Raw genomic sequence first — 20,561 nt, 5'->3', positions numbered from 1 at the left:
TTTTGGGAGCAAGGAGTGAACTTTCCACATCTTTTCTGATTCTTTTCAGCATGTAGAAGGCTCTGAGAACAGTTCTCAGTCAACTTTGATTTACTATTCTGTTTATATGGATATTTTAGTCTACACTGTATACATAATGAATCTCTCTAAAGTGAAGTATATGGTTACCACTCTTCATTTGTTTCCCATACAATATATGATAGTAGCTAGAACAGTGGAACAGTCAGATCTGGGTTTGAATCCCATTTTAGATACTTACCAGCTGTGTGATCAAGTCATTAACCTCTCCAAGTTTCAGTTTCCTCCTCTGTAAAATGGATATCATAACACCTACCCCTCAAGATTTTGAAGAAAGCACTTTGCAAATCTTAAAGTGCTAGATAAACAAATAGGTTTAGTAAGGATTTCTTATTCTATTAGAAAAGTATTTCCCATATTGAAAAATTAGAAAATTGTTATAAATATGTTGGGATTTTAACTTAATTTTTTTCCACCTTAGAAGAAATTGAGGGCATCTAGGTGGCACAGTGGATAGAGTTCAGGTCCTGGAGTCAGGAGGACCTGAGTTAAAATTCAACTTCAGATACTTCCTAGCTGTGTGACTCTGGACAAGTCACTTAACCCTGTTTGCTTCAGTTTCCTCATCTGTAAAATGAGCTAGAGAAGGAAATCACAAACCACTACAATATTTTTGCCAAGAAAAATGAAATTGCCATGAAAAGTCAGATGTGACTAATCTACAAAACAAAAACAAATAAGAAATCGAACAATTACATCTTATATTCTGCTGCTTAAATAATCTTACTGGAATATCACTTTACTTATTTATTTTGGCAAGGCAATTGGGGTTGACTTGCCCAGGGTCACTTGTCAAGTGTCTGAGGCCAAATTTGAAACTCGGATACTCCTGACTCCAGGGCCAGTGCTGTTCCAAGGGATACCACTTTAAACATGCTAAAAGTCCTTCCCCATGGGCTACAAGATAAAGTCTAAACAATTTTGCAATCCATGATCTGGTTCATCTTAGATTACCTAAGCTACTGAATAATCTCTCCTTTGGTCTCCCTGCTTTAAGCTTGTTATGTAAAATACGAAGAAAAATATAGTCACTATTTTCAAGAAATTGCTTAAGATAATTTCCCACAATTTATGACAGATTACAGATTAATAGAATATGTGCAGTGCTTTGAGAGGAAAAAAAATCAGTTTCAATTCATCTAATGCATTGTTATCATATTACAAATCTTCATTGATAAGGAATGGATCTTAGAAGTAGCTGAAAAGAAAAGCAATCACCTATCAAGGAACCAAGTTCAGATTTTAAGGGTAATTCACCTTTCACAACAAAACAAAGAAATGCTGGACGATGATTTAGAGAAAGTTGAGAGAAATTGTACTTCACCCTAGAATCATCTATCTAGCTCAGCTAAGTGGCACAGTGGATAAGTGTGCTAGGTCTGGAGTCAGGAAGAATCATCTTTCCTAATTTCTAAGTTCACATCTGGCCTTAGACACATACCAACTATGTGACCCAGGGCAAGATACTTAATGCTGTTTACCTCAGTTTCCTCATCTGTAAAATGAACTGGAAAAGGAAATGGAAAACCACTCAAGTATCTTATGAGGAAAACCCCAAATGGGGTCTCGAAGAGTCTGACATGATTGAGAGTGCTGAATAACAATATAGTGACATGTGAAGTTTAAAAATATGTACATTTTAAATTTCCCACAGCTTATCTTGGAATTTTTATAAGTAAAAGAAAACCTGACCAAGGCCTTAAACATGTAAATCAGCCCAAGAACAAACCTCAAGGTAATTCTTGTAGAAAACATTATACTCCAGGAAATTTAAAATGAAATTAAGGGAAAATATTAGGCAAAACTTTAAATCACTAAATCAAGGGAAACTAAAAGTTTATAATATATAAAAGTTACACATGGCAAGTAAAATAATAGCCAAGAGTTCTGTAAAACCTGAAAATGCCCCAAGGAAGAAGAGAATCAGAAGCAACAAAAACCCAGGAGAGTTGTTATAATCTGAAGCACTATCCAGTGATGGAAGGAATTACAATTCGTAATTGTAATTTATTCTGTGCATTGTTGAAGATTTGTAATGTTATATTTTATAATATTCTTGATTGTGTTTAATGTGTGATATCTTTAATAAATGTGAGGTGAAAATATTAGGTACCTAAACTGAAAGGGTTTGCAATATGCTTAGTGCTTATCACATAGCAACACATTCTGCTACTATTATACTTAACATTCAAATATACATCAAAGAAGAACATTAAGGCAATGCCAATTATTAACTCATTTGATAAAATGCCACTATGGAAGGTCATTTTAACCAATAAATAATGTTCAAAGATGGGAGTAGAAGGGGGTAGAAAAGAGACCAATATGTTACCAAGCATAGAACATTTGTGTACTTAGTCTTTTTAAAGAAAAGGAAAGTTCAAGAAAAGGAATCATTTGATTGTGGGACCCGCAAACATTGAACAATCAAAGTGAAGATGAAAGGAGATTGGGAGATTTTAAAATAAGCTGTTCTATTTAGGAAAGACAAAAGAGAAGAGAAAGAGTTATAACTTAAAAGGAAAAAAAATAATCTAAAAACTGGGTTTGGGATTATGGTTGTCAGGTAAATAGTCATTTTTGTAAGGAGTGGGGTATGAATTATATCTATGTAGTAGTCAAAGTGAATGTTTAATATTGGACTATTTTAAGAAGCATAATTTGGATCTTAAAAGAGAAAATTATAGCTGAGCAAGATAGAGGGAAAAAATAACAATTATAATTTTGAATGTTAGTGGATTGAATTCACCTATAAAAGAAAGTAGGTTATACTATGAAAAAAAAAAAGACAAGTCATAACAACATGCTCCCTAAAGAAAAAATATTTGAGGCAGAAAGACACTTATAAGTTTAAAATTAGAATTTGGACATTTTTTTTATTACACACCAGTTGACTCTAAAATATCAGAATTAGCCATCATGATTCCAATAAAATTAATTCTAAATTAGAAAGCATTAAGTATGATAAACAAAGTAATGATATCATCATTAAAGGAAAAATTGACAGCAAGATAATGCCAGTATCAGATAATATACGCATGTGGTGGTATTGCTACTGCCTTTTAAGGAAAAATTAAACTGAATTACAAAAGAATTGAGAGAGAGAACATTAATAACAGGAGATATCAAAATCCCATTTTTAGTATATGATAAATCAAACAGATAAAAAGAAACAAGTTACAAAATTGAATAAAATAATGAAAATATATTTAAATGACATTAATAAAATTGAATAGATTTATTAGACAATTTTATTTTTATTCAAACATGACTTTACAAAAAATTCTCAGCCATAAAAAACATAATTGCATAAAAGCAACTATTTTAAACATTAATATTACAGACTATCATTCACTTAGAATCAGTAAGGAAAATGTGATCAAAAGATGCCACCTAAAGAAAGGCCAAAAAAATTCATTATGAGTAATTGAGTTGAAGGCCAAATTATAGAAATAACAAGAAATTATATCAAAGATAATGACAATAATAATGCAACATAGGAAAAATTATGGGATGGATGTTGTTGAAACAGTTTTAAAATCCAAATTTACTTTGCTGAATACATTCAGGTAGTATAGTACTGGGCTTAGAATAAGGAAGACCTGCATTTGACCTCAGCCTCATACACTCACTAGTTTTGTGACCCTGGACAAGTTACTTACTCTCTATTTGCCTCTTTTTCTCAATTATAAAATGGGGGTAATAATAGCAACTGATTTTCAGGGTTGTGAGGATCAAATGAGATATTTATAAAGTACATAGTGCAGTTCCTAGCACATTGCAGGCATTATATATATAAATGCTAATTATTACTATTATCATTATTATATTAAACAAAAAAGAAAAAGTTGTTTATGATGACAAGAAATTAGAAAATCAGTAAATATATCCAAAATAGTCATAATAGTAGAATTCACTGAGCTCAAATAAGAAATTGGCAGAATTAAAAGTGAATAATTGAATTCACAAATAATTTATGTAAAGTACTTTGCAAATATTAAACTGCTATGTAAATGGTAACATTAAATCATACACACGATTTCTCAAAAGGTAGATAAACTGCATTTATCATTATCCAAATTAAGCAAAACAAAAGGAATGGAAAGAAATAATGCCAAAACAAAAAGTTATAAGAAGAAACCCACAATAAATACCAAAGAAATTAAATTGTTAGAGAATATAACATAAAATTATTTGCCAATAGAACTCAGAATATAAACAAAATAGATTAGTACCTTTTAAAATATGAAGCAACGACACTGATAAAAAATGATCCAAAGAAACCAATTTTAGAAAAATAAATTGAACATGCCATTAATAAGCTGCTGCATAAAAAAAAAAAAATAAGCCAGATGGATCCACAAATCAATTCAAACTACATTCAAAGAACAAATAATGCCATTCCTATATAAACTCATGCATTAAAAAATACATTATGATCAAGTAGGATTTATATTTTAAAGGTACCTCAATATTAGGGATACATTTAGCATAATAAATCATATGCAAAGGGATTGTGCTATAGTCAGCATAAAGAACACCTGGTGCACATTTTGTTTTGTCACACTGCCATGTTAACAAGTAAAATAAGAAAAAAAATATGATTATACAAATATATTTAATAGTTCCAGGAATGCTAGCTCTAAGCAATAAGGAGAAAACAGAAAAGAAAAGAAAAGAAAAGAAAAGAAAAGAAAAGAAAAGAAAAGAAAGAAAAGAAATGAAGGAAGGAAGGAAGGAAGGAAGGAAGAAAGAAAGAAAGAAAGAAAGAAAGAAAGAAAGAAAGAAAGAAAGAAAGAAAGAAAGAAAGAAAGAAAGAAAGAAAGAAAGGAAGGAAGAAAGGAAGAAAGGAAGGAAGGAAGAAAGAAAGAAACAAAGAAAGGAAAGAAACAAAGAAACAAAGAAAGAAAGAAAAAAGAAAGAGAAAAGAAAGAAGTTAAAGTAAAAAGCACTGGTATCTTTATTTGCAAGTGATATGTGTGTGTGTACATGTATATACACACACACATATATTGCAGTTTTATTTAGAAAATTTTGGAGAATGAACAAAAATGTTAATTGAAATAATAGACAAGAAAGATAAACTCACAAAAATCATCAGCATTTCTACATTTCACCAATAAAAAGGAGGAAACAGTGCTATCCAAAATAATGACAATGTGTACTAAATATCTGAGAATTAACCTATCAAGATATATATAGAAAATTATTATTATTATTAGCTAGCACTTATATAATGCCTGTTATGTGCCAGGCATTATGCTAAGCACTTTACAAATACTATCTCATTTGTTCTTCAAAACAACCCTAGGATGTGGATGTTATCCCCATTTTTCAGTTGAGGAAACAGGCAAACAGAGATTAAATGACTTGCCCAGGGTCACACAGCTGGTAAGTGTCTGGGGCTAGATTTGAACTCAGGTTTTTCTGACTCTAGACCCAGTACCCTATGCCCTGTACCACCTACCTGCTTGTAACATAAAAAAAATCAACTGGCAAGTAATTTTTACAGTTAACAAGAAATAAACTGAGAATTATTTAATGTTTATGTTATTTTTCTCTTTTTTTGTTAAATCTAATAAAAAGTAAAGGTGACAATATTATCCAAATTGATCTACAAATTTAACATTATGCTGGTCAAATACCTATAGTATATAATACAAATTTAGACAAAAATAATATTGATTCACATAGAAGGACAAAAGGTTAAGAATACAGTTAGGTCCCAATTAGTACAAATAATGAATCTCCTGAAATGCTGGCATTTTAAAAATTTATACAACAAATTTCTGTTGGGTTGAAACCAATTACTGTATTTTACACAAATATAACTTCAAAGAAATCAAATTTGAATACATGCAACTGCTTCAGGGGATTCATTGTTCACACTAATTGGGAACTAAGGGAAAATATAGAAAAGAAAAAGGAAGAGAGACTTTTACTCTTAGATTTCAGTTTTACTATAAAGATGGAATTATCAGTATTGTGTGGAGGTGGATAAAAATATAAAAAGTAGTAAAATAGGTTAGGCAGTAATCACATGCATACAGATGTCTGATGTTCAATAATCCTAGCATCATGAAAGGCTAGGGAAAGAATTCACTGTTCCACAAATATTGTTGTGGACATGGAATAACAGTGTGGTGAAAAATGGGAATGGAACCAAATCTTATACTATATACAAGAATAAATTCCAAATAGATCACTCAAATACTTCTAAGCTTCCATTAAAAAAAACTAGTTGAAAAAAGATGATTATATCTTTCACAACTGTGAAGAAAGGATACATTCTTAACAAACTATGACTTGAAAGAAATTATGACAAAATAGATGAATTTAATTACATAAAAAGATAAAGTTTTTTTAAAATCAGTGCAAGTAGAATGGAAAGGAAAAATATTTTGGAAAAAAAAATCTTCACATCAACTATTTCCAATGTAAGTCTAACATTCAAAATGTAGGAGCTGACACAAGTCAGAGTAAGAGCCATTCTCCTAGTGAAAAGTCAAAGAATATAAGAAACAGTTCTCAAAAGGAAAAACACAACCAATAACTGCATGCAGAAAAGCTCAAGGTCTCTAACGGTCAGAGAAGTGTAAATTAAAATAACTATCGGCTTCCACTTGATCCCCATCAAGCTGGCTATGGCAAGACACAGGCTATTATTACACCAGTGGTAGAGCTGTGACTTACTCCAATTTTTTTAGAAAGCAGTATGGAATTATATAGTGTTATAAAAATTTGTACGTCCCTTTGACTCAATCATCCCAGGGAATTTTCTGACATGAGGGGAAATGTTTTATCCATATTAAAAATATTCTTAGAAGCACTAGTTATAAATAGTACAAAACAAAGCAAAACTGGGAACAACCTAGGTGTCTGTCAAAACAGAAGAAATGATCAATATGAAAAATCCAAAGAAATATGGGAAAATTAAGTTATGTAGAATGAAGGAACCAGGACCAAAAGAATAATAACATGCATAAACTACAATTAATAAATTCAAAACAACTAATTTCATATTATATGCGCAGTAAAGAAGGTAAAAGAAAAAAGTGGGCAATAGGGGCACTGCAATATTCAAATCAGTATACAGATCTTTTGGGGAAAGAGTTATAATGGTAAATAAAGAAAGTGACAGACAAATAGATTCTCATTTACAGTCTCTTGTTTTGTTTTTGTTGATTGCTTATTTGTCGTTGCCTACAGAAGTCAAAGCAAAATCTAGATTTAAAAAACACACAGAGATCATCTTTGGCACCAAGAAGTAGCTTGATATCACTGAGAGCACTACATAATTTTACAAAGATGAATTTTAAATTCAGGGCCCAGCTTTCTGTCCATTTGTAGCACCTGTCCAAGATCTATACACTGATATAAACTCGGTGAGTCATCTTTCCAATTGCACATCACAATCTGGGCAGTATGCATTCTTAATGCACTTGGCTTTTCCTGTGTGGATTGCTAGGCTGCTCACTCTTAAGTTTCTACAGATCTCACTGAGGCCACCCTATATATAGTGTTCTGAGTCTCAATGCAATCGTTACAATATCCTCTAAAAACATCCATGAAAACATTGTATTTAAATGACTGTTATCTAAAAGGAGGACTAGGGGGAAATGCTGGAACACATTAAGATTTTGACCCAAAATAGAACAGACTTTCTAATTAAACTGTCTAAACATGGAGTAAGCTATATCATCATGTTCAAGGAGAGGTGCGGTGATCATCTTCAGGAACATTACATAAGGAATTTCTTCCTCATTTGGGAGTGAAGAAAAGATGATCTCTAAGGTCCCTTCCAATTCAAAAATTCTATGATAATACAATTTTTAACATAAAAATTATCAATTCAAAGCTAACTTAAGTCAAGTAAAAATTTTCAGGAAGTCAAATTATCATAATGTTATACTAACATTATGTGGTTGGCCTATATGTTTCTCTAAGTTGTCTTCCCACTTAAGATTCTATGATTCTTGGACAAAACTGCCTTAGTGACTTACTCAGCTGCAGTCTCGGCTTCTAGCATACTAGCATCCTTCCTACAGAGAACAATGACGATGCAAATATTGTCATAGAAAGCAGCAACATGTATAGGCAGCCATCCTCTTTTTTCATAAAGGGTATAATCTGCTTTGTGACTTAGTAGACAGACAGTTGCTTCTAATGAGCCAGCCTGAGCTGCAAGGTGTAGGGGTGTTGGACCTAAAATAAGTGAACAGTTTAAATAGGGTTAGAAGAACAGCTGATATTTATAATATTTCTATGTAATGACATATTGCTAACATGTAATTATACAATGCTTCAATGCTTATAAAATGTTTTAAAACATACATTAAATCATTTGATGATTCTAACAGCTTTATTAGGAAAATTCATAGCTACTGCTATCCTCATTTTACAAATAAGCAAACTGATGCTCAGAGTCATTAAATGACTTCTCCATGGTAGCACAACTCGTAAGTGCTGGAGGTAGAATATGAACCTAGGTTTCTCCTAACTCCAGGTCATTCATTCTCCTAAACCACACCAGGACCTAGAATTTGAAAAAGGGGTATTATGCGTTGTTTTGCACATTAAACAATGCTCTTAAGTTCATCTCTTCATGCAACACATTTTTAACAAGTGGTATTTATTCATTTTAATCTTAGGAGTATTAATTAGTGAATAAATAAAGTGATTTGAGATCTGTTCAACTAATTCAATGGTGCAGGCCATTTTCAATATGTAATATTAAAAATTTCCTGAAAAATAAACCACTAAATAATTTCATTAGTAGAATTCTACTGGGGCCTAGCTTGTCATTATTTATATTTAGAAATAATATGGATCACTATATCCCCCTCAACGGATATCCACACACATATGTGTATATATATATATATATATATATATATATATATATATATATATATAGAGAGAGAGAGAGAGAGAGAGAGAGAGAGAGAGAGAGAGAGAGAGAGAGAGAGAGAGTTTATATCACTGCTCCTTAACAATATAAAAAGTCTCTTGTATTGGATTTAGAAAATTCCACATGTGCTATTTGTTTTACTTTGGAAATATGAGAATGAAAGATAAATAATGACAAAGTAGAAGAAATCACATTGAAAATAAAGAGAATTTGATGATTTTAAGGTTAGGATGCATAGATACACTAAAGTGATCTATCTTATTTAAATATCTTTCTAATTTCACCCAAATATGATGTTCTGAAGTAAGGAATCTAGTCTTTTTTTTTTTTTAAATGACTCAAAACAAAACCCATTCCTCTATTACTGAGAAATGTTTAATCAGTAAACTTGTGTATATAAAACCACTGCTAACTGGAGAAGAAGAAAAAAGAAAGCTACTTAATTTGCCTACTTAGGTACTACTAAGCCTACTGCTTTGGTCTATTTAGGTAGTAGGAGAACTACTTGGGCATTTCTTGGGAAGGAGAACTACTTGGGCATCATTTTTTTTACTCTTTCAACTTTTCTTATGGCAAGACAGAGAAGTAAAAGAAAACAGGGATAGAGATACATGGAAAACTGTATCTTTTTTTTTCCTACTTGGCAGTTTCTTTCTTCTACTGTAAAAGCAAGCACCCCAACATACACAGTTTCTTTGATCTGCTTTTCTAAAAGGAGAGTAACTTTAATCAAGTACATATATCATTCACTTAGTTTAGGGGAAAAAGTCAGCACCCTGAACTTTAGAGAAAATACAAAGAGAGAGATAAAGATCAACAGACAGGGCTTCCAGTTGCCTGACCACAAGCAATACATATATCACAGATGAACAGAAAGATGCAACTGTCTGACCATACATACATACATAGTTACCAGAGAGAGAAGCACCAATATCTGGGTTTTCAAAGCCAGGGAGCTCTTCAGTAGCTGCCCAGAGTCTCATCTCGCCAAACAAATGCTTCCAATGAGTAAGCCCCAAAGTAAAACCTCACTTCAGAGTATTTATACACTTTTCACAGCCAGAGGGCATCACAAGCCTTGAGAACCAGTGCATTAGAAATTAACGAAAGGCATGGGCCTCCCCTAATCAAGCTTTCCTTAATGGGCAGGCCCGTTAATGGGTAGAGATCTTTAACTCATTAGCATTATATATACTAATAAGAAAAAGAAAGGGAGAAACTGGAACAGATGTCAAGAGTACAAAGGAACAATTGAATGAAGAAAGCAAGGAAAAGTTAGGGGGAAAAGTCTTTCACACTTTGTAAGCCTAAAGGTTGGTGATAAATGGGTATAGCTCCAAATTATGTCATACAGGATGAATCATGTACTGAATCAGTGATGTGCTCACAAAGACTCAATCTTGAAGGCTTCTCAATAATGATTATTTTCTGCGGCTTTTCTTGTTTCCACCCAAGGTCCTCCCTGGGAACATCAGAATTCCTTCCCAGACTTGCACAGTTCATATGACTCATAGTACCAGCAAAGGGCAAGTTCTGGTTTGTTCCTTTTCCTCATCATTGTTCTTTAGACCTTTTCCCTTTGGTTCCAGCAAATCCTGTGGTCCAAGGTTCTTTGACAAAGCAGTCTCTTTTTTCTCCTTTAGTACTCTCTCCCTCAGATGCTGCCACCTCTATGTGGCTCACTAATGCCCTGGCCTCTCTTTTCTGTTGAGACTTAGAAACTCCATTGTCTTGCTACGCTATCACTTCCTTTGCTGCCTCTGTAGCTACCCATCCATTTACCACTTTAATTCAAGAAGTATTATAGCACTCATAATGTGAAACCCAGGCCCCAAATACTTCTAAAATAGTTAACACTTGACTGGCTCTTTTATTAGGCCTCCAGCCCTGCCCAGCTGGCACATTAAAAAAGTGCCTTAAATGGCTGTGAAGCCCTCTTAACTGAGACATCTTAATTTTATGGTCTCTGTTCCCTCATTCCTAGGTGAATTAGGGTGACTGACTTCTCATTTCTTCCCTTCCCTAGAGTGTAGGCAGAGTATCCCACAACACACAATTAGAACCTTTGGTTGAGACTTTTTACAGCTGAGGAAAACTACTTACTTTCCTTTCCATTTGAGTTCTGCCTCCCATCATCATCACCCTTTGAGACCTCCCACCCCTTGTGACTAGAACCAAGTCATGCAAATTGAAGTTGTGAGTAATCTTAATCAAGGACTAGAGATGATAGAACATCAAAGCTAGTTGCTACTACCATCAGAGCTGCTGGAACCCCAATGGCTCCTGTATCTAGTAAAGTAATAAAAATGAGCATTCTACTCAAGGATTCTAATACGATTAGAATAAGGATTAGGTATTTCTTGTACCTTGGCTCCCAAGAACTGAACTTTTTACATTCTCTTCCCATTTCTTTGATCCTTCCATTCGTCTCCTTTACTGACTTCTTATGGTAGAATAGAAAGAAAGCTGACTTTGGAATCTGAGAACTGGGTTTAAATTCTGGCTCAGTCTCCTACTATCTATATGACCTTGAGTCAGTCACTTAAATTCTCTGGGGCTCTATTTGTCATCTGTAATATGAGAATCACCCAAGTCTCATCTACTCTTGAACTAAAGTAGGCCTACTATATTCTATCCTTCTCCTCCTGTTTTTCTCTCTATCAATTTTATTCTCTTAGTATATACTGATCCCATCTTACAGGTTCAACTATCACCTCTTTTTTAAAGAATCTCCCTTATATCCCCAGGCTTGCCATGAGCTCTACTTCCATATTTTCAATAGTCTGTGACCATTTTCAATTGGATTACCTGCTGTCATCTCTAACTCCAACAGGTCTAAAACTGAACTTTTCCTGTAAAAACTAGGAAGATAACATGGAATAGATACATTGGCTCCAAATCATGGAGAATCCTGTAGTTTAGACTTTATTTTGTAGACAAAGAGAATCCACCAGGGTCTTTTGAGTCAAATAGTGATATATTAACAGCACTATTTTAGGAAAATAAGTCTAGAGATTTTTTGGAAAGTGAGTTGGAAGGAGAAGAGACTGCCACAGAGATTGGCTAGGAGGCTGTTGTAGTAGTGAAAGGTTGAGGTGAGCAGCTTTAATGGAAAGAAAGAGATCTATTCATTCACTCACTTTTTCATCATACACTTATTAAGCACCTACTATGTGACAAAAAAAGAAAGTCTCTAACATCAGGTACCTTACTTTCTACTAAGGGTATGAATGGCAGAAACATTTTTTAGGAAAAACTAAGAGTTTGACTGTTCAAACCCAGCATGTCCCCCGAGTCACCACTCAGGTCCTGTATACATCCTCTGTTGGGCCTTTCCTAACAATTCCAGTGCATAGTCATCTACCTCTTCTCTGTCTATAACGTTTTTAGTCATTCTGACGTTTAATCATAGACTGCATTGCAAATAGCACTTATGTTCTCTCCAGTCCCACTGCAATCATTTCATCAGGCCCGCATTACTTCTTGCTTGGATAATTTTTTTCTGTACTTCCAGTCTTTAACACTGCTGTTAAAATAATCTTCCTAATGCACAGGTTTGTCCATTTCATTCTCTACTCAGAAACTTTCACTGGCTCTTCATTGTGTATCAAATAAAATGTAAACTTCATAACATGGTATAAAACGCCTCCCCAACTCTATATCCAAACCACCTCGCTAGCCTTATAAAATGCTATTTTCCCTTTCTTATACTCCATATTCCAGTCAAACTGGACTACTCACCACCCCCTAATCCTCTTCTTCCTTTTCCCATATCTGTAATTTTCATGCATGCTACTTCTTATATCTCAAATGGTCTTTCTTTATGTTTCTGCCTGCTAACATCTTTCCCTGCTTTCAAGGCCTGGCTCCTCTATTAAACCTTCCTTTAGCCTCATATCCTTCTGTTTGGACTTCTGCCTTCTACTTGTCCTAACACAACTGATGAAACAATTATTTTTAAGTTTGTCTTATTGCTCCTACAAGTTTGTAAGCTCCTTTCTGTTGAGTTTCATCTTTGTACTTCTACATCCAACACATTACATGACACATCAGTTGCTTAATAAATTTTTGCTGAATTAAATTGGATTTTTAACTAACTGTTTTTTGAGAGTATGTCTTACCTTCTCAAGTATATTGTAATCTCCTACAGGGCAAAGATTGCCCTTTACCTTTCTTAAGTATCTCTTTCAGTCCCTGACACAAAGCCATGCACATAATACTCACTATTCAGTGATATTTAACGAAAAAAAATAACAGTTGAGAGTAGAAGGAAAGATCTCTAATTGTTGCTCAGAAGTCTGAGGCATTGCTGACTTTGAAAGCATTCATCTTTAGATCTGGTGACATTTGTTTGATTTAACTACGTCATGTAATGGATAGAGAACACTGGACATGGAATCAGGAAGACCAAATTTCCAGTTCTACCTCAGACATTTATTAGCTATGAGACCTTGGACAAGTCATTTAAACTTTCTATGCCTCACTTTCTTCATCTGTAAAATGAGAATTGAATTAGACTAGTTGACCTTTAAGGCCCCTTCCTGCTTTAAATCTAGAATGCTATGAGATATATTTTTGACCATTAAGAAAGTAATAATGCTAATATCAGTCTGTTCAGATCACATACAATATTTAAATTCTGCATCAGTTTTTGGAGAGAGAGAAAAAAATCTCAGAACTTAAGCTGAAAAATTAGTAACATCAAATGTCACAATTTTGTAGAAAATAGAAAAACATATACAACCTTAACAAAGGACCATTACTGTGACCTTTAGTCTTTATAGATTCTTTTGTAAGTAAATTAAGGAATGAAATTTTTTAGCATTTATGACAAATTTCAAAAAGGAAATTTTATTAATATTTCATTTATGTCTTACCATTCTTTTCCTTTTTCATTTCTGTTTTGGCAGACTCTTTTCCTAAACAGGAATGAACAAAGGAGTATGATTAACCATCACTTTATAATTAGCTAATTTATTCACAGTGTAAAACTCATACTTAAGAGAATTTGTCTGAGGATATGTTTACAGGACCAAAAAGCAGAACTGTGATAATAGCCTTAGAACTCAGCAGTACATCAAATCATCATGGAAAGAAGGCAGTCTATAATGGGAGCTGAAAGTGTCAGTTTTCAGAGAAAAAAACTTAGGAACTCTAATCCATTTCATATCAGAAGCTTTGAAAATACAGGTAATATTGTTAGTAGGGATTCTATTATTTGTCTTCTTATTGAAGAAAATCTCCAGCCATCTATGTATTAAATAATAATAGTTTGTGCTTACATGACCCTTTTAAGTTTTCAAACTGCCTTATAGTATGGTATCTCATTTAATCCTTACAACATGTGTGTAGTATATGTGAGTACTCTTATTATCCCCATTCCATAGATGAGGAAACTGATGCTGAGAGGTTACGTGATTTGCCCAGGGTCATGCATGCACCTGGTGTCTGGGGCAGGAGCTGAACCCAGATCTTCCTGATAAGTTTCTTTGTTTGGGGCAGAGGTGGGCTGGAATCAGCTCTAAGAGTAGATTTTAAAATTTTCCATGTAAGCATTTACACTTCAGAAAATGGAGCTACAAACCAGGGCTCAATTTATTGTTTGTTGATTGTCTAGACTTAAGAAAGTGTTAATAATGCAGATTAAACTTTAAATGTGTATGCATACTTTTTTTCCCCAGGGAGCCTAGTTTTAAACCCTTAACTGCTCTATAAACACTGTTTGAGCTCAACAGAAGTGTAGTTGGAGGTTTAGGGAATGAAATCATCACCAGATTGGAGGCCTGATGACTACAGGCTAATAATAAAAACAATGATGATGACAGTAATAATAACAAAAGCTACCACCTATATAGCACTTTGAGGTTCACAAAGTGCTTCCTAGTTTGGAGTATTAGCTAAAATCAACAGTTCCCTAACTGGGCAGAAGAAGTGGTCTAGAAAAAAAAAACAAAACAGAAAGCCAAAGATTAAGTGGAAATACACAGAAATTGAAGCAAAGATCAAGAGGATCAAGAACAAAAGAACGTGGCATAAAGGAAAGGGAAAAAGAAATTGTGTTATTGAAGCTGTGCAACAGTTATGAGACCTTTCCCAGAGAGGGAAGCACCAGCATTTCATGTTCCATAAAACAACAAGAAGGAATCACAATTACCATGAGGAATTCAAAAAACAAAAAACTTGCTGATGGACCTAGGAGGAAGGGAATGTTAAGGCATATACAACTCCTAAAGAGGACCACAGAAGGGTCTGTAGACTATTCAGTGTATGTTGACTAATATGGAATATATTCCTGCAATGTATATTCAGTACACGATAGTGAACCTTACTCCGTCACTACCTACTTCTGATGACTTACATTGGAGTGAATGAGCAGAAGAAACCTAAAAAAGCTGCCTCAGGACTAGGAAATCCTGGGTAGGAAACTGAACTAATTAGTCATCCAGCAAACACTCTAAAGGTTTATACTATACGTTAAATCCTGTGATACTCATTAAGCGTACTCAATAAATTCCATTCTCGAGGCAGAAAGATCAAGAAAGGTCTCTTGTAGGATTTGTTCTTGAGCTGAGCTTTGAAGGAAGTTAGGGCTTCTAACAGATAGAGGTAAAGGATCACATCCAAACATGGGAAGCAGTTTGTACAGAATCATGTCTATAGGAGATGAAATGTCATGTACGAGAAGCAGTAAGAAGTCAAGTTTGGCAGGACCATAGCGTGTGTGAAGGGGGAAAGCGCACAATAAATACGGAAAAGTAGGCTGAAGCCAGATTGTGAAAGACCATAAGTGCCAAACAGAGGTTGAGTTTTATCTTAGAGGTAACTGGGATCAAACATAAACTCCTTTATTTGAAATCATTTACTGCATCTTTATTTCCTTTCATCCTCTGTGCTGCAGCCAAACAACCTCCTTAATGTTCTTTACATGGGGCACTCCATCTCCTGATCTGCTGCATTTGCACTGGTTGTTCCTCGCTGCTAGAACGCCTTTCTCTGTCACCCCAGTCTCTCCTTCCAGACACAGTTGTTAGAATCCCTCCTTTCCTTCAGGAGGGATTCTTCCCTTCTTTAAGTACTACCTATCTTCTACACAAATTTTTTCTCGATCCTCCCAATTGCTTGTAGCTCCCCATCTCCCTAAATCACTATTTATTTTGAGTACTTTTGTTACACCTATAAATGTGTGTATTTGTGTATATACACCTACAAATGTATATGTTGCCTCTCCTGGGTAAAATGTAAGATCCTTGAGGGCAAGAACTGTTTCACTTTTGTCTTTGTAATCCCAGCACCTAATATGATGCCTGCTTCATAGTAAGTGTTTAATAAATGCTTGTTGAACAATCAGTTGAACTAAGAATTTAAGCACTGATCAGGAATCTCTTAAGTCATTAAAATTTATGTCACTATCAGATTTAAATGACTATCCAAAGAAGCAGTACAAACAAGGAGATGGTATTCTATTATTTGGGGTCCAGAAGTTCTCTTAATGTAAAAGAAGAAATTAACAAGACAGACACAATGTAATTTTAGTTTTAAAGCATACTGGTACCTAGGTTGCCCATCACAAGTCTTCTCTGGTTAACATTCACATTAGAACTACACAGCTGGCATATAGTTGGCACTCTGTTGTACAGCGCAGCATAATGGAGAATAGAATAACCCAATTCATCTGTAACACTGATAGTGGAGGATGAGGTTTTCCGACAGAATGTATGGAAGATAGCAAATAATCCTCTTTCAACAGCACACCTCATACCATAGGGCAAACTCTAAAATCATATAAATATGTCAGAATTAGTTTTCCTCACTTTTATCAAAAAGAACAAATAATATTTTTATATTATAACATTATTGGAACCCAAGGGATTCAAACATAACTTTAATAATGATGATGACAATGATAGTTAACACGTAATGCTTATTATAAATGCACTGTGCTAAGTGCTTTACAATTATTATAACTAGGGAGATAGGTGCTATTATTATCATCTCCATTTTATATATGAGAAAACTGAGGCAGAGTTAAGTGACTTGCCCAGAATCATACAGCTGATAAGTGTCTAAGGCCAAATTTGAACTCAAGATTTCCTAATTCCAAGGACTCTAGGCTGTATGCTCTATAGGCTCTGCCACTTTTAAAGAAGGATCCATAAATGTGCTTATACTGAGCAGAATTTAGGCTTATTGAGGAAATAACTAAAAGTTGTTTAGTGTAACATAAATATGAAACATCTTGGAAATCATTGTAGAAATTTTTTATTTATGGAAAGGTAAAAGGGAGGCAGCATAATATGATGGGTTGAACACTGGCCTCAGGGTCACAATAACTGTGTTCTAGTTGTGATTCCACCACTAACATGCTGTGAGAGCTCAGATAAATCATACTCTCTTTGGACCTCAATCTCCACATTTGTAAAACAAAGGAATTGGACTAAATGATCTCTAAAGTTATATTTTAATTCTAAAATGTGATGCAGGGTAAGTTATTTAATGTCTGTGAGCCTCAGTTTTCTCATCTATAAAATGGAGATGATAACATCTATCTCACAGAATTATTTTAAAGATCAAGTGAGATAATTTTGCAAACCTTAAAGCACTGTATAAATGCTAGCTATTATTATTTTCTCAGGTCTTTTTGTTTAAAAAATAACTGTGAAAGTAATCATGGACATTTTAAAATAGGGTAGTTACTATCTTTTTGAAAAATTTCAAATTCATTCTCATCCAAAAATGGACTAACGCCATTAAGATTCCTTCCTTCTGACTTAGGAAGATGCTCCATAAAAAAGCCAGACCTTGAAATAATAGATAGATAGATAGATAGATAGATAGATAGATAGATAGATAGATAGATAGATAGACATAGATAGATATAGATATAGATATAAATATAGATACAGATATATAACACAACATTTTCTACATTAGGTCTCTTTCATTCTATTCACTTGTCTGGACACATAAAATCATTTGCCAAGTCCTTAGAAAGACTTTTGAACTAAAATAATAATTCACTTACATTTTTGTATGTGTGCATATGTCAATGCTTCATTGGTTTAGTACTCCTTCCAGTGATGCAAATATCTTATTTTGAAAGATTCCTATCCATTTCTTTCATGAATTATACCATTAAGGGAACTGAATTATTGAGGCAACTCCCCTCCTCCAGACCTTAAAAACTTCATTTCTTCTCTTCCTTTCTGCCTCAAAAGGAAAGGTGGTCTATCCTTTTTTTTTTTTTTTTTTTTGCTTTGTCACACACATTGCAGTATTTTAGCCAAACAGATCATTCACTGTTCCCCAATCTGCATCTGTTCTTTCTTACCTTTGTATAAAGCTACATCCCTTTCTCTCTATTTAAATTCTTCCCTTCCTTCATCTGTAACTTCATCCTCTAAGCTTTTCTTGATGCCCCTAACTAAAATCGATCTCTTTTTTCTCAGTTCTTTCATACCACTGGGATTGGACCTCTCTTATACATTAGTCATAATGTAATTTTGGCATATTTGTATATTTGTCTTAAGCTCCTTGATGTCAGGGCCTATGTGTTGTTTCATCTATATCTCTAGCAGCTAGCAAAATACATCTAAGACAGCAAGTACTTATTAAATATAAAGGGCACCACCATCTTCCCAGTCCCCCAGGCCTACAACTAGGTATCATCTTTGACTCCTCACTCTCACTCATCCCCATGTCCAATCTGTTGCCAAAACCTGTCGAATTCACCTTTGCAACATTTTACTGATACGTTCCCTTCTCTCTTCCAATACTGCCACCACCCTGTTGCAGGCTCTCATCCCTTCATGCCTGGACTATTCTAATAGCTGGTGGTTGGTCTGTCTACCACAAGTCTCTCCTCATTTCAGTTCTTCTTCCATTCTGCCACCAAAGTGATTTTCTTCAAGTGCTGATTTGACTATGTCCTCCACTACTCAAAAATTTCCAGTGGCTTCCTATCACCTCCAAGATGAAATACAAAATGCTCTGTCATTCAAAGCCTTTCATAGCCTAACTCCTCTTCAGGCTGAGATCGACTCTCAACTGAGTTCAGTTCAATAAAGGATAACTTGTTTTATTTCATGGATTTATAATGCTAAAGACTTTTTACCTACTAAAATGTATTTTAGTCTAATAGTGAAGGTAAACATCATTTTATTCAAATCTCTAAGAAGATATTTTCTCTAAGACACATGGTTTTATATAACATTTAACTCTTTAAACAAAATCCTGTTTATAGATACTAGCACCCAATTTGCAATATTACAGCCAGTGAAATACCTTGCACTTCATAGCTTTTTTGAAGCCAAATTTTTTCTTGAATTGCTCATGTAATTGAATATCCGACAGTGGAAGTCTTTTGGGTCTAAGGTTGTTCATAATTTCATTTATGGCTCCCCACCATTGGGTCTTATATAACTGCTGATAGAAAGTTTCAAGTTCAAAATAGATTACATAGTAGCTGTTAAAAAAAAGTGCAGAATAAGAAAAAAACATTTTCTAACTTCTAAGTGATTGTTTCACTTGATTTTATATTTTTGTGTAAACATATCTGATCTTCTATTACAATTATTTTTTAAATTTAGCTAGTAAACACCAGTAACATATAAACAAAAAATTGAAGCATAATGGCTCTTTTTTTTATCAGAAGTTACACATCTGCTCATATATTATGTTTTTTGCCCTTTCAAAGTAAAGAACACATACCTCAACAAATTGTATATATGTTCTCTTTCCCCTTACAAAATCTCTCACTTATGCTGTTCTCCACCCTACTATTTATTTTCATCTGTGAGCTAGCACAAATCTGTTGTCAGTCTAAGTTCAGCAATGTGTTAGTACACTTGAATTTAGTCCAGTCATCATTTTAACTAGTTACGCATCGTTAGCGAACCCTTAGCACCTAAAGTAATTTAAAATCAGCAAACAGTTTTAGGGACAAAAGTATTGTAAAAAACTTTAATTAAAAATTATAGTTAGAAACTATTTTTAAAAAAATATTTGAATAGCTATGGATTTTTCAACAAGTTCTATAGCCAAGAATTTATATTATAAATATTTGGAATTTATTATTGAATGATTCCATAAGAGATTGTTTAATTTGGTATATTCCTGAAATATTTATTCTTTTAAAGGATAGTAGGTAGAACAGATGGACATTGGTGAATGGAACATAAGCAATATATTACAAGACTATTTTTGAGGAAAAAGTTTTATTATGCTATAACAAAGCAGGCCTCAGGCCTTGTGAAAATCCTTCTGACTTATAAGGGAACAAAAAGGGGTGGAGGGTGAAAGGGGAGAAAAAGAGAGGTGGTAGGGATCTTATGGATCAAGCCTAAGTAGTTGGATAGTGAGCCCTATCCAAGAGATACCTGACTTTTGTGACAGTGGCTTAAAAGTCAAGTGACATAAGGTTCAGGACAAATGTGCCACCCATTCAGTGCCCCTGGGACGGACTTTGTATCTCCTGAACAACATATTTCTGTTAAACAATCATCTTTTGACACCATTTTTATTCAAGAATATTACTGTTCATTTTAACCCTGAGATCTAACTACCAGAGAAAGGA

General features: G+C 34.0%; 1 protein-coding gene across 1 annotated transcript in view; it reads right to left on the bottom strand.

Annotated features, from left to right (window-relative positions):
- ANKAR (ankyrin and armadillo repeat containing) overlaps positions 1 to 20,561 on the bottom strand; it is a 90,506-nt gene that overhangs the window by 47,954 nt on the left and 21,991 nt on the right. The window contains exons 6-9 of the mRNA XM_072612635.1: positions 19,271 to 19,451; positions 16,542 to 16,761; positions 13,867 to 13,908; positions 8,082 to 8,283 (exon numbers count right to left, since the gene is read on the bottom strand). Coding sequence (XP_072468736.1) covers positions 8,082 to 8,283; positions 13,867 to 13,908; positions 16,542 to 16,761; positions 19,271 to 19,451 — 645 coding nt within the window. The remainder of the gene's footprint in view (positions 1 to 8,081; positions 8,284 to 13,866; positions 13,909 to 16,541; positions 16,762 to 19,270; positions 19,452 to 20,561) is intronic.

The sequence above is a fragment of the Notamacropus eugenii genome, chromosome 5 (genome assembly GCF_028372415.1).
Source record: "Notamacropus eugenii isolate mMacEug1 chromosome 5, mMacEug1.pri_v2, whole genome shotgun sequence".
In the NCBI taxonomy this organism is placed as follows: Eukaryota; Metazoa; Chordata; class Mammalia; order Diprotodontia; family Macropodidae; genus Notamacropus; species Notamacropus eugenii.
Note: the sequence above shows the minus strand (reverse complement) of the source record. Positions and strands in the feature narration are given on the sequence as shown.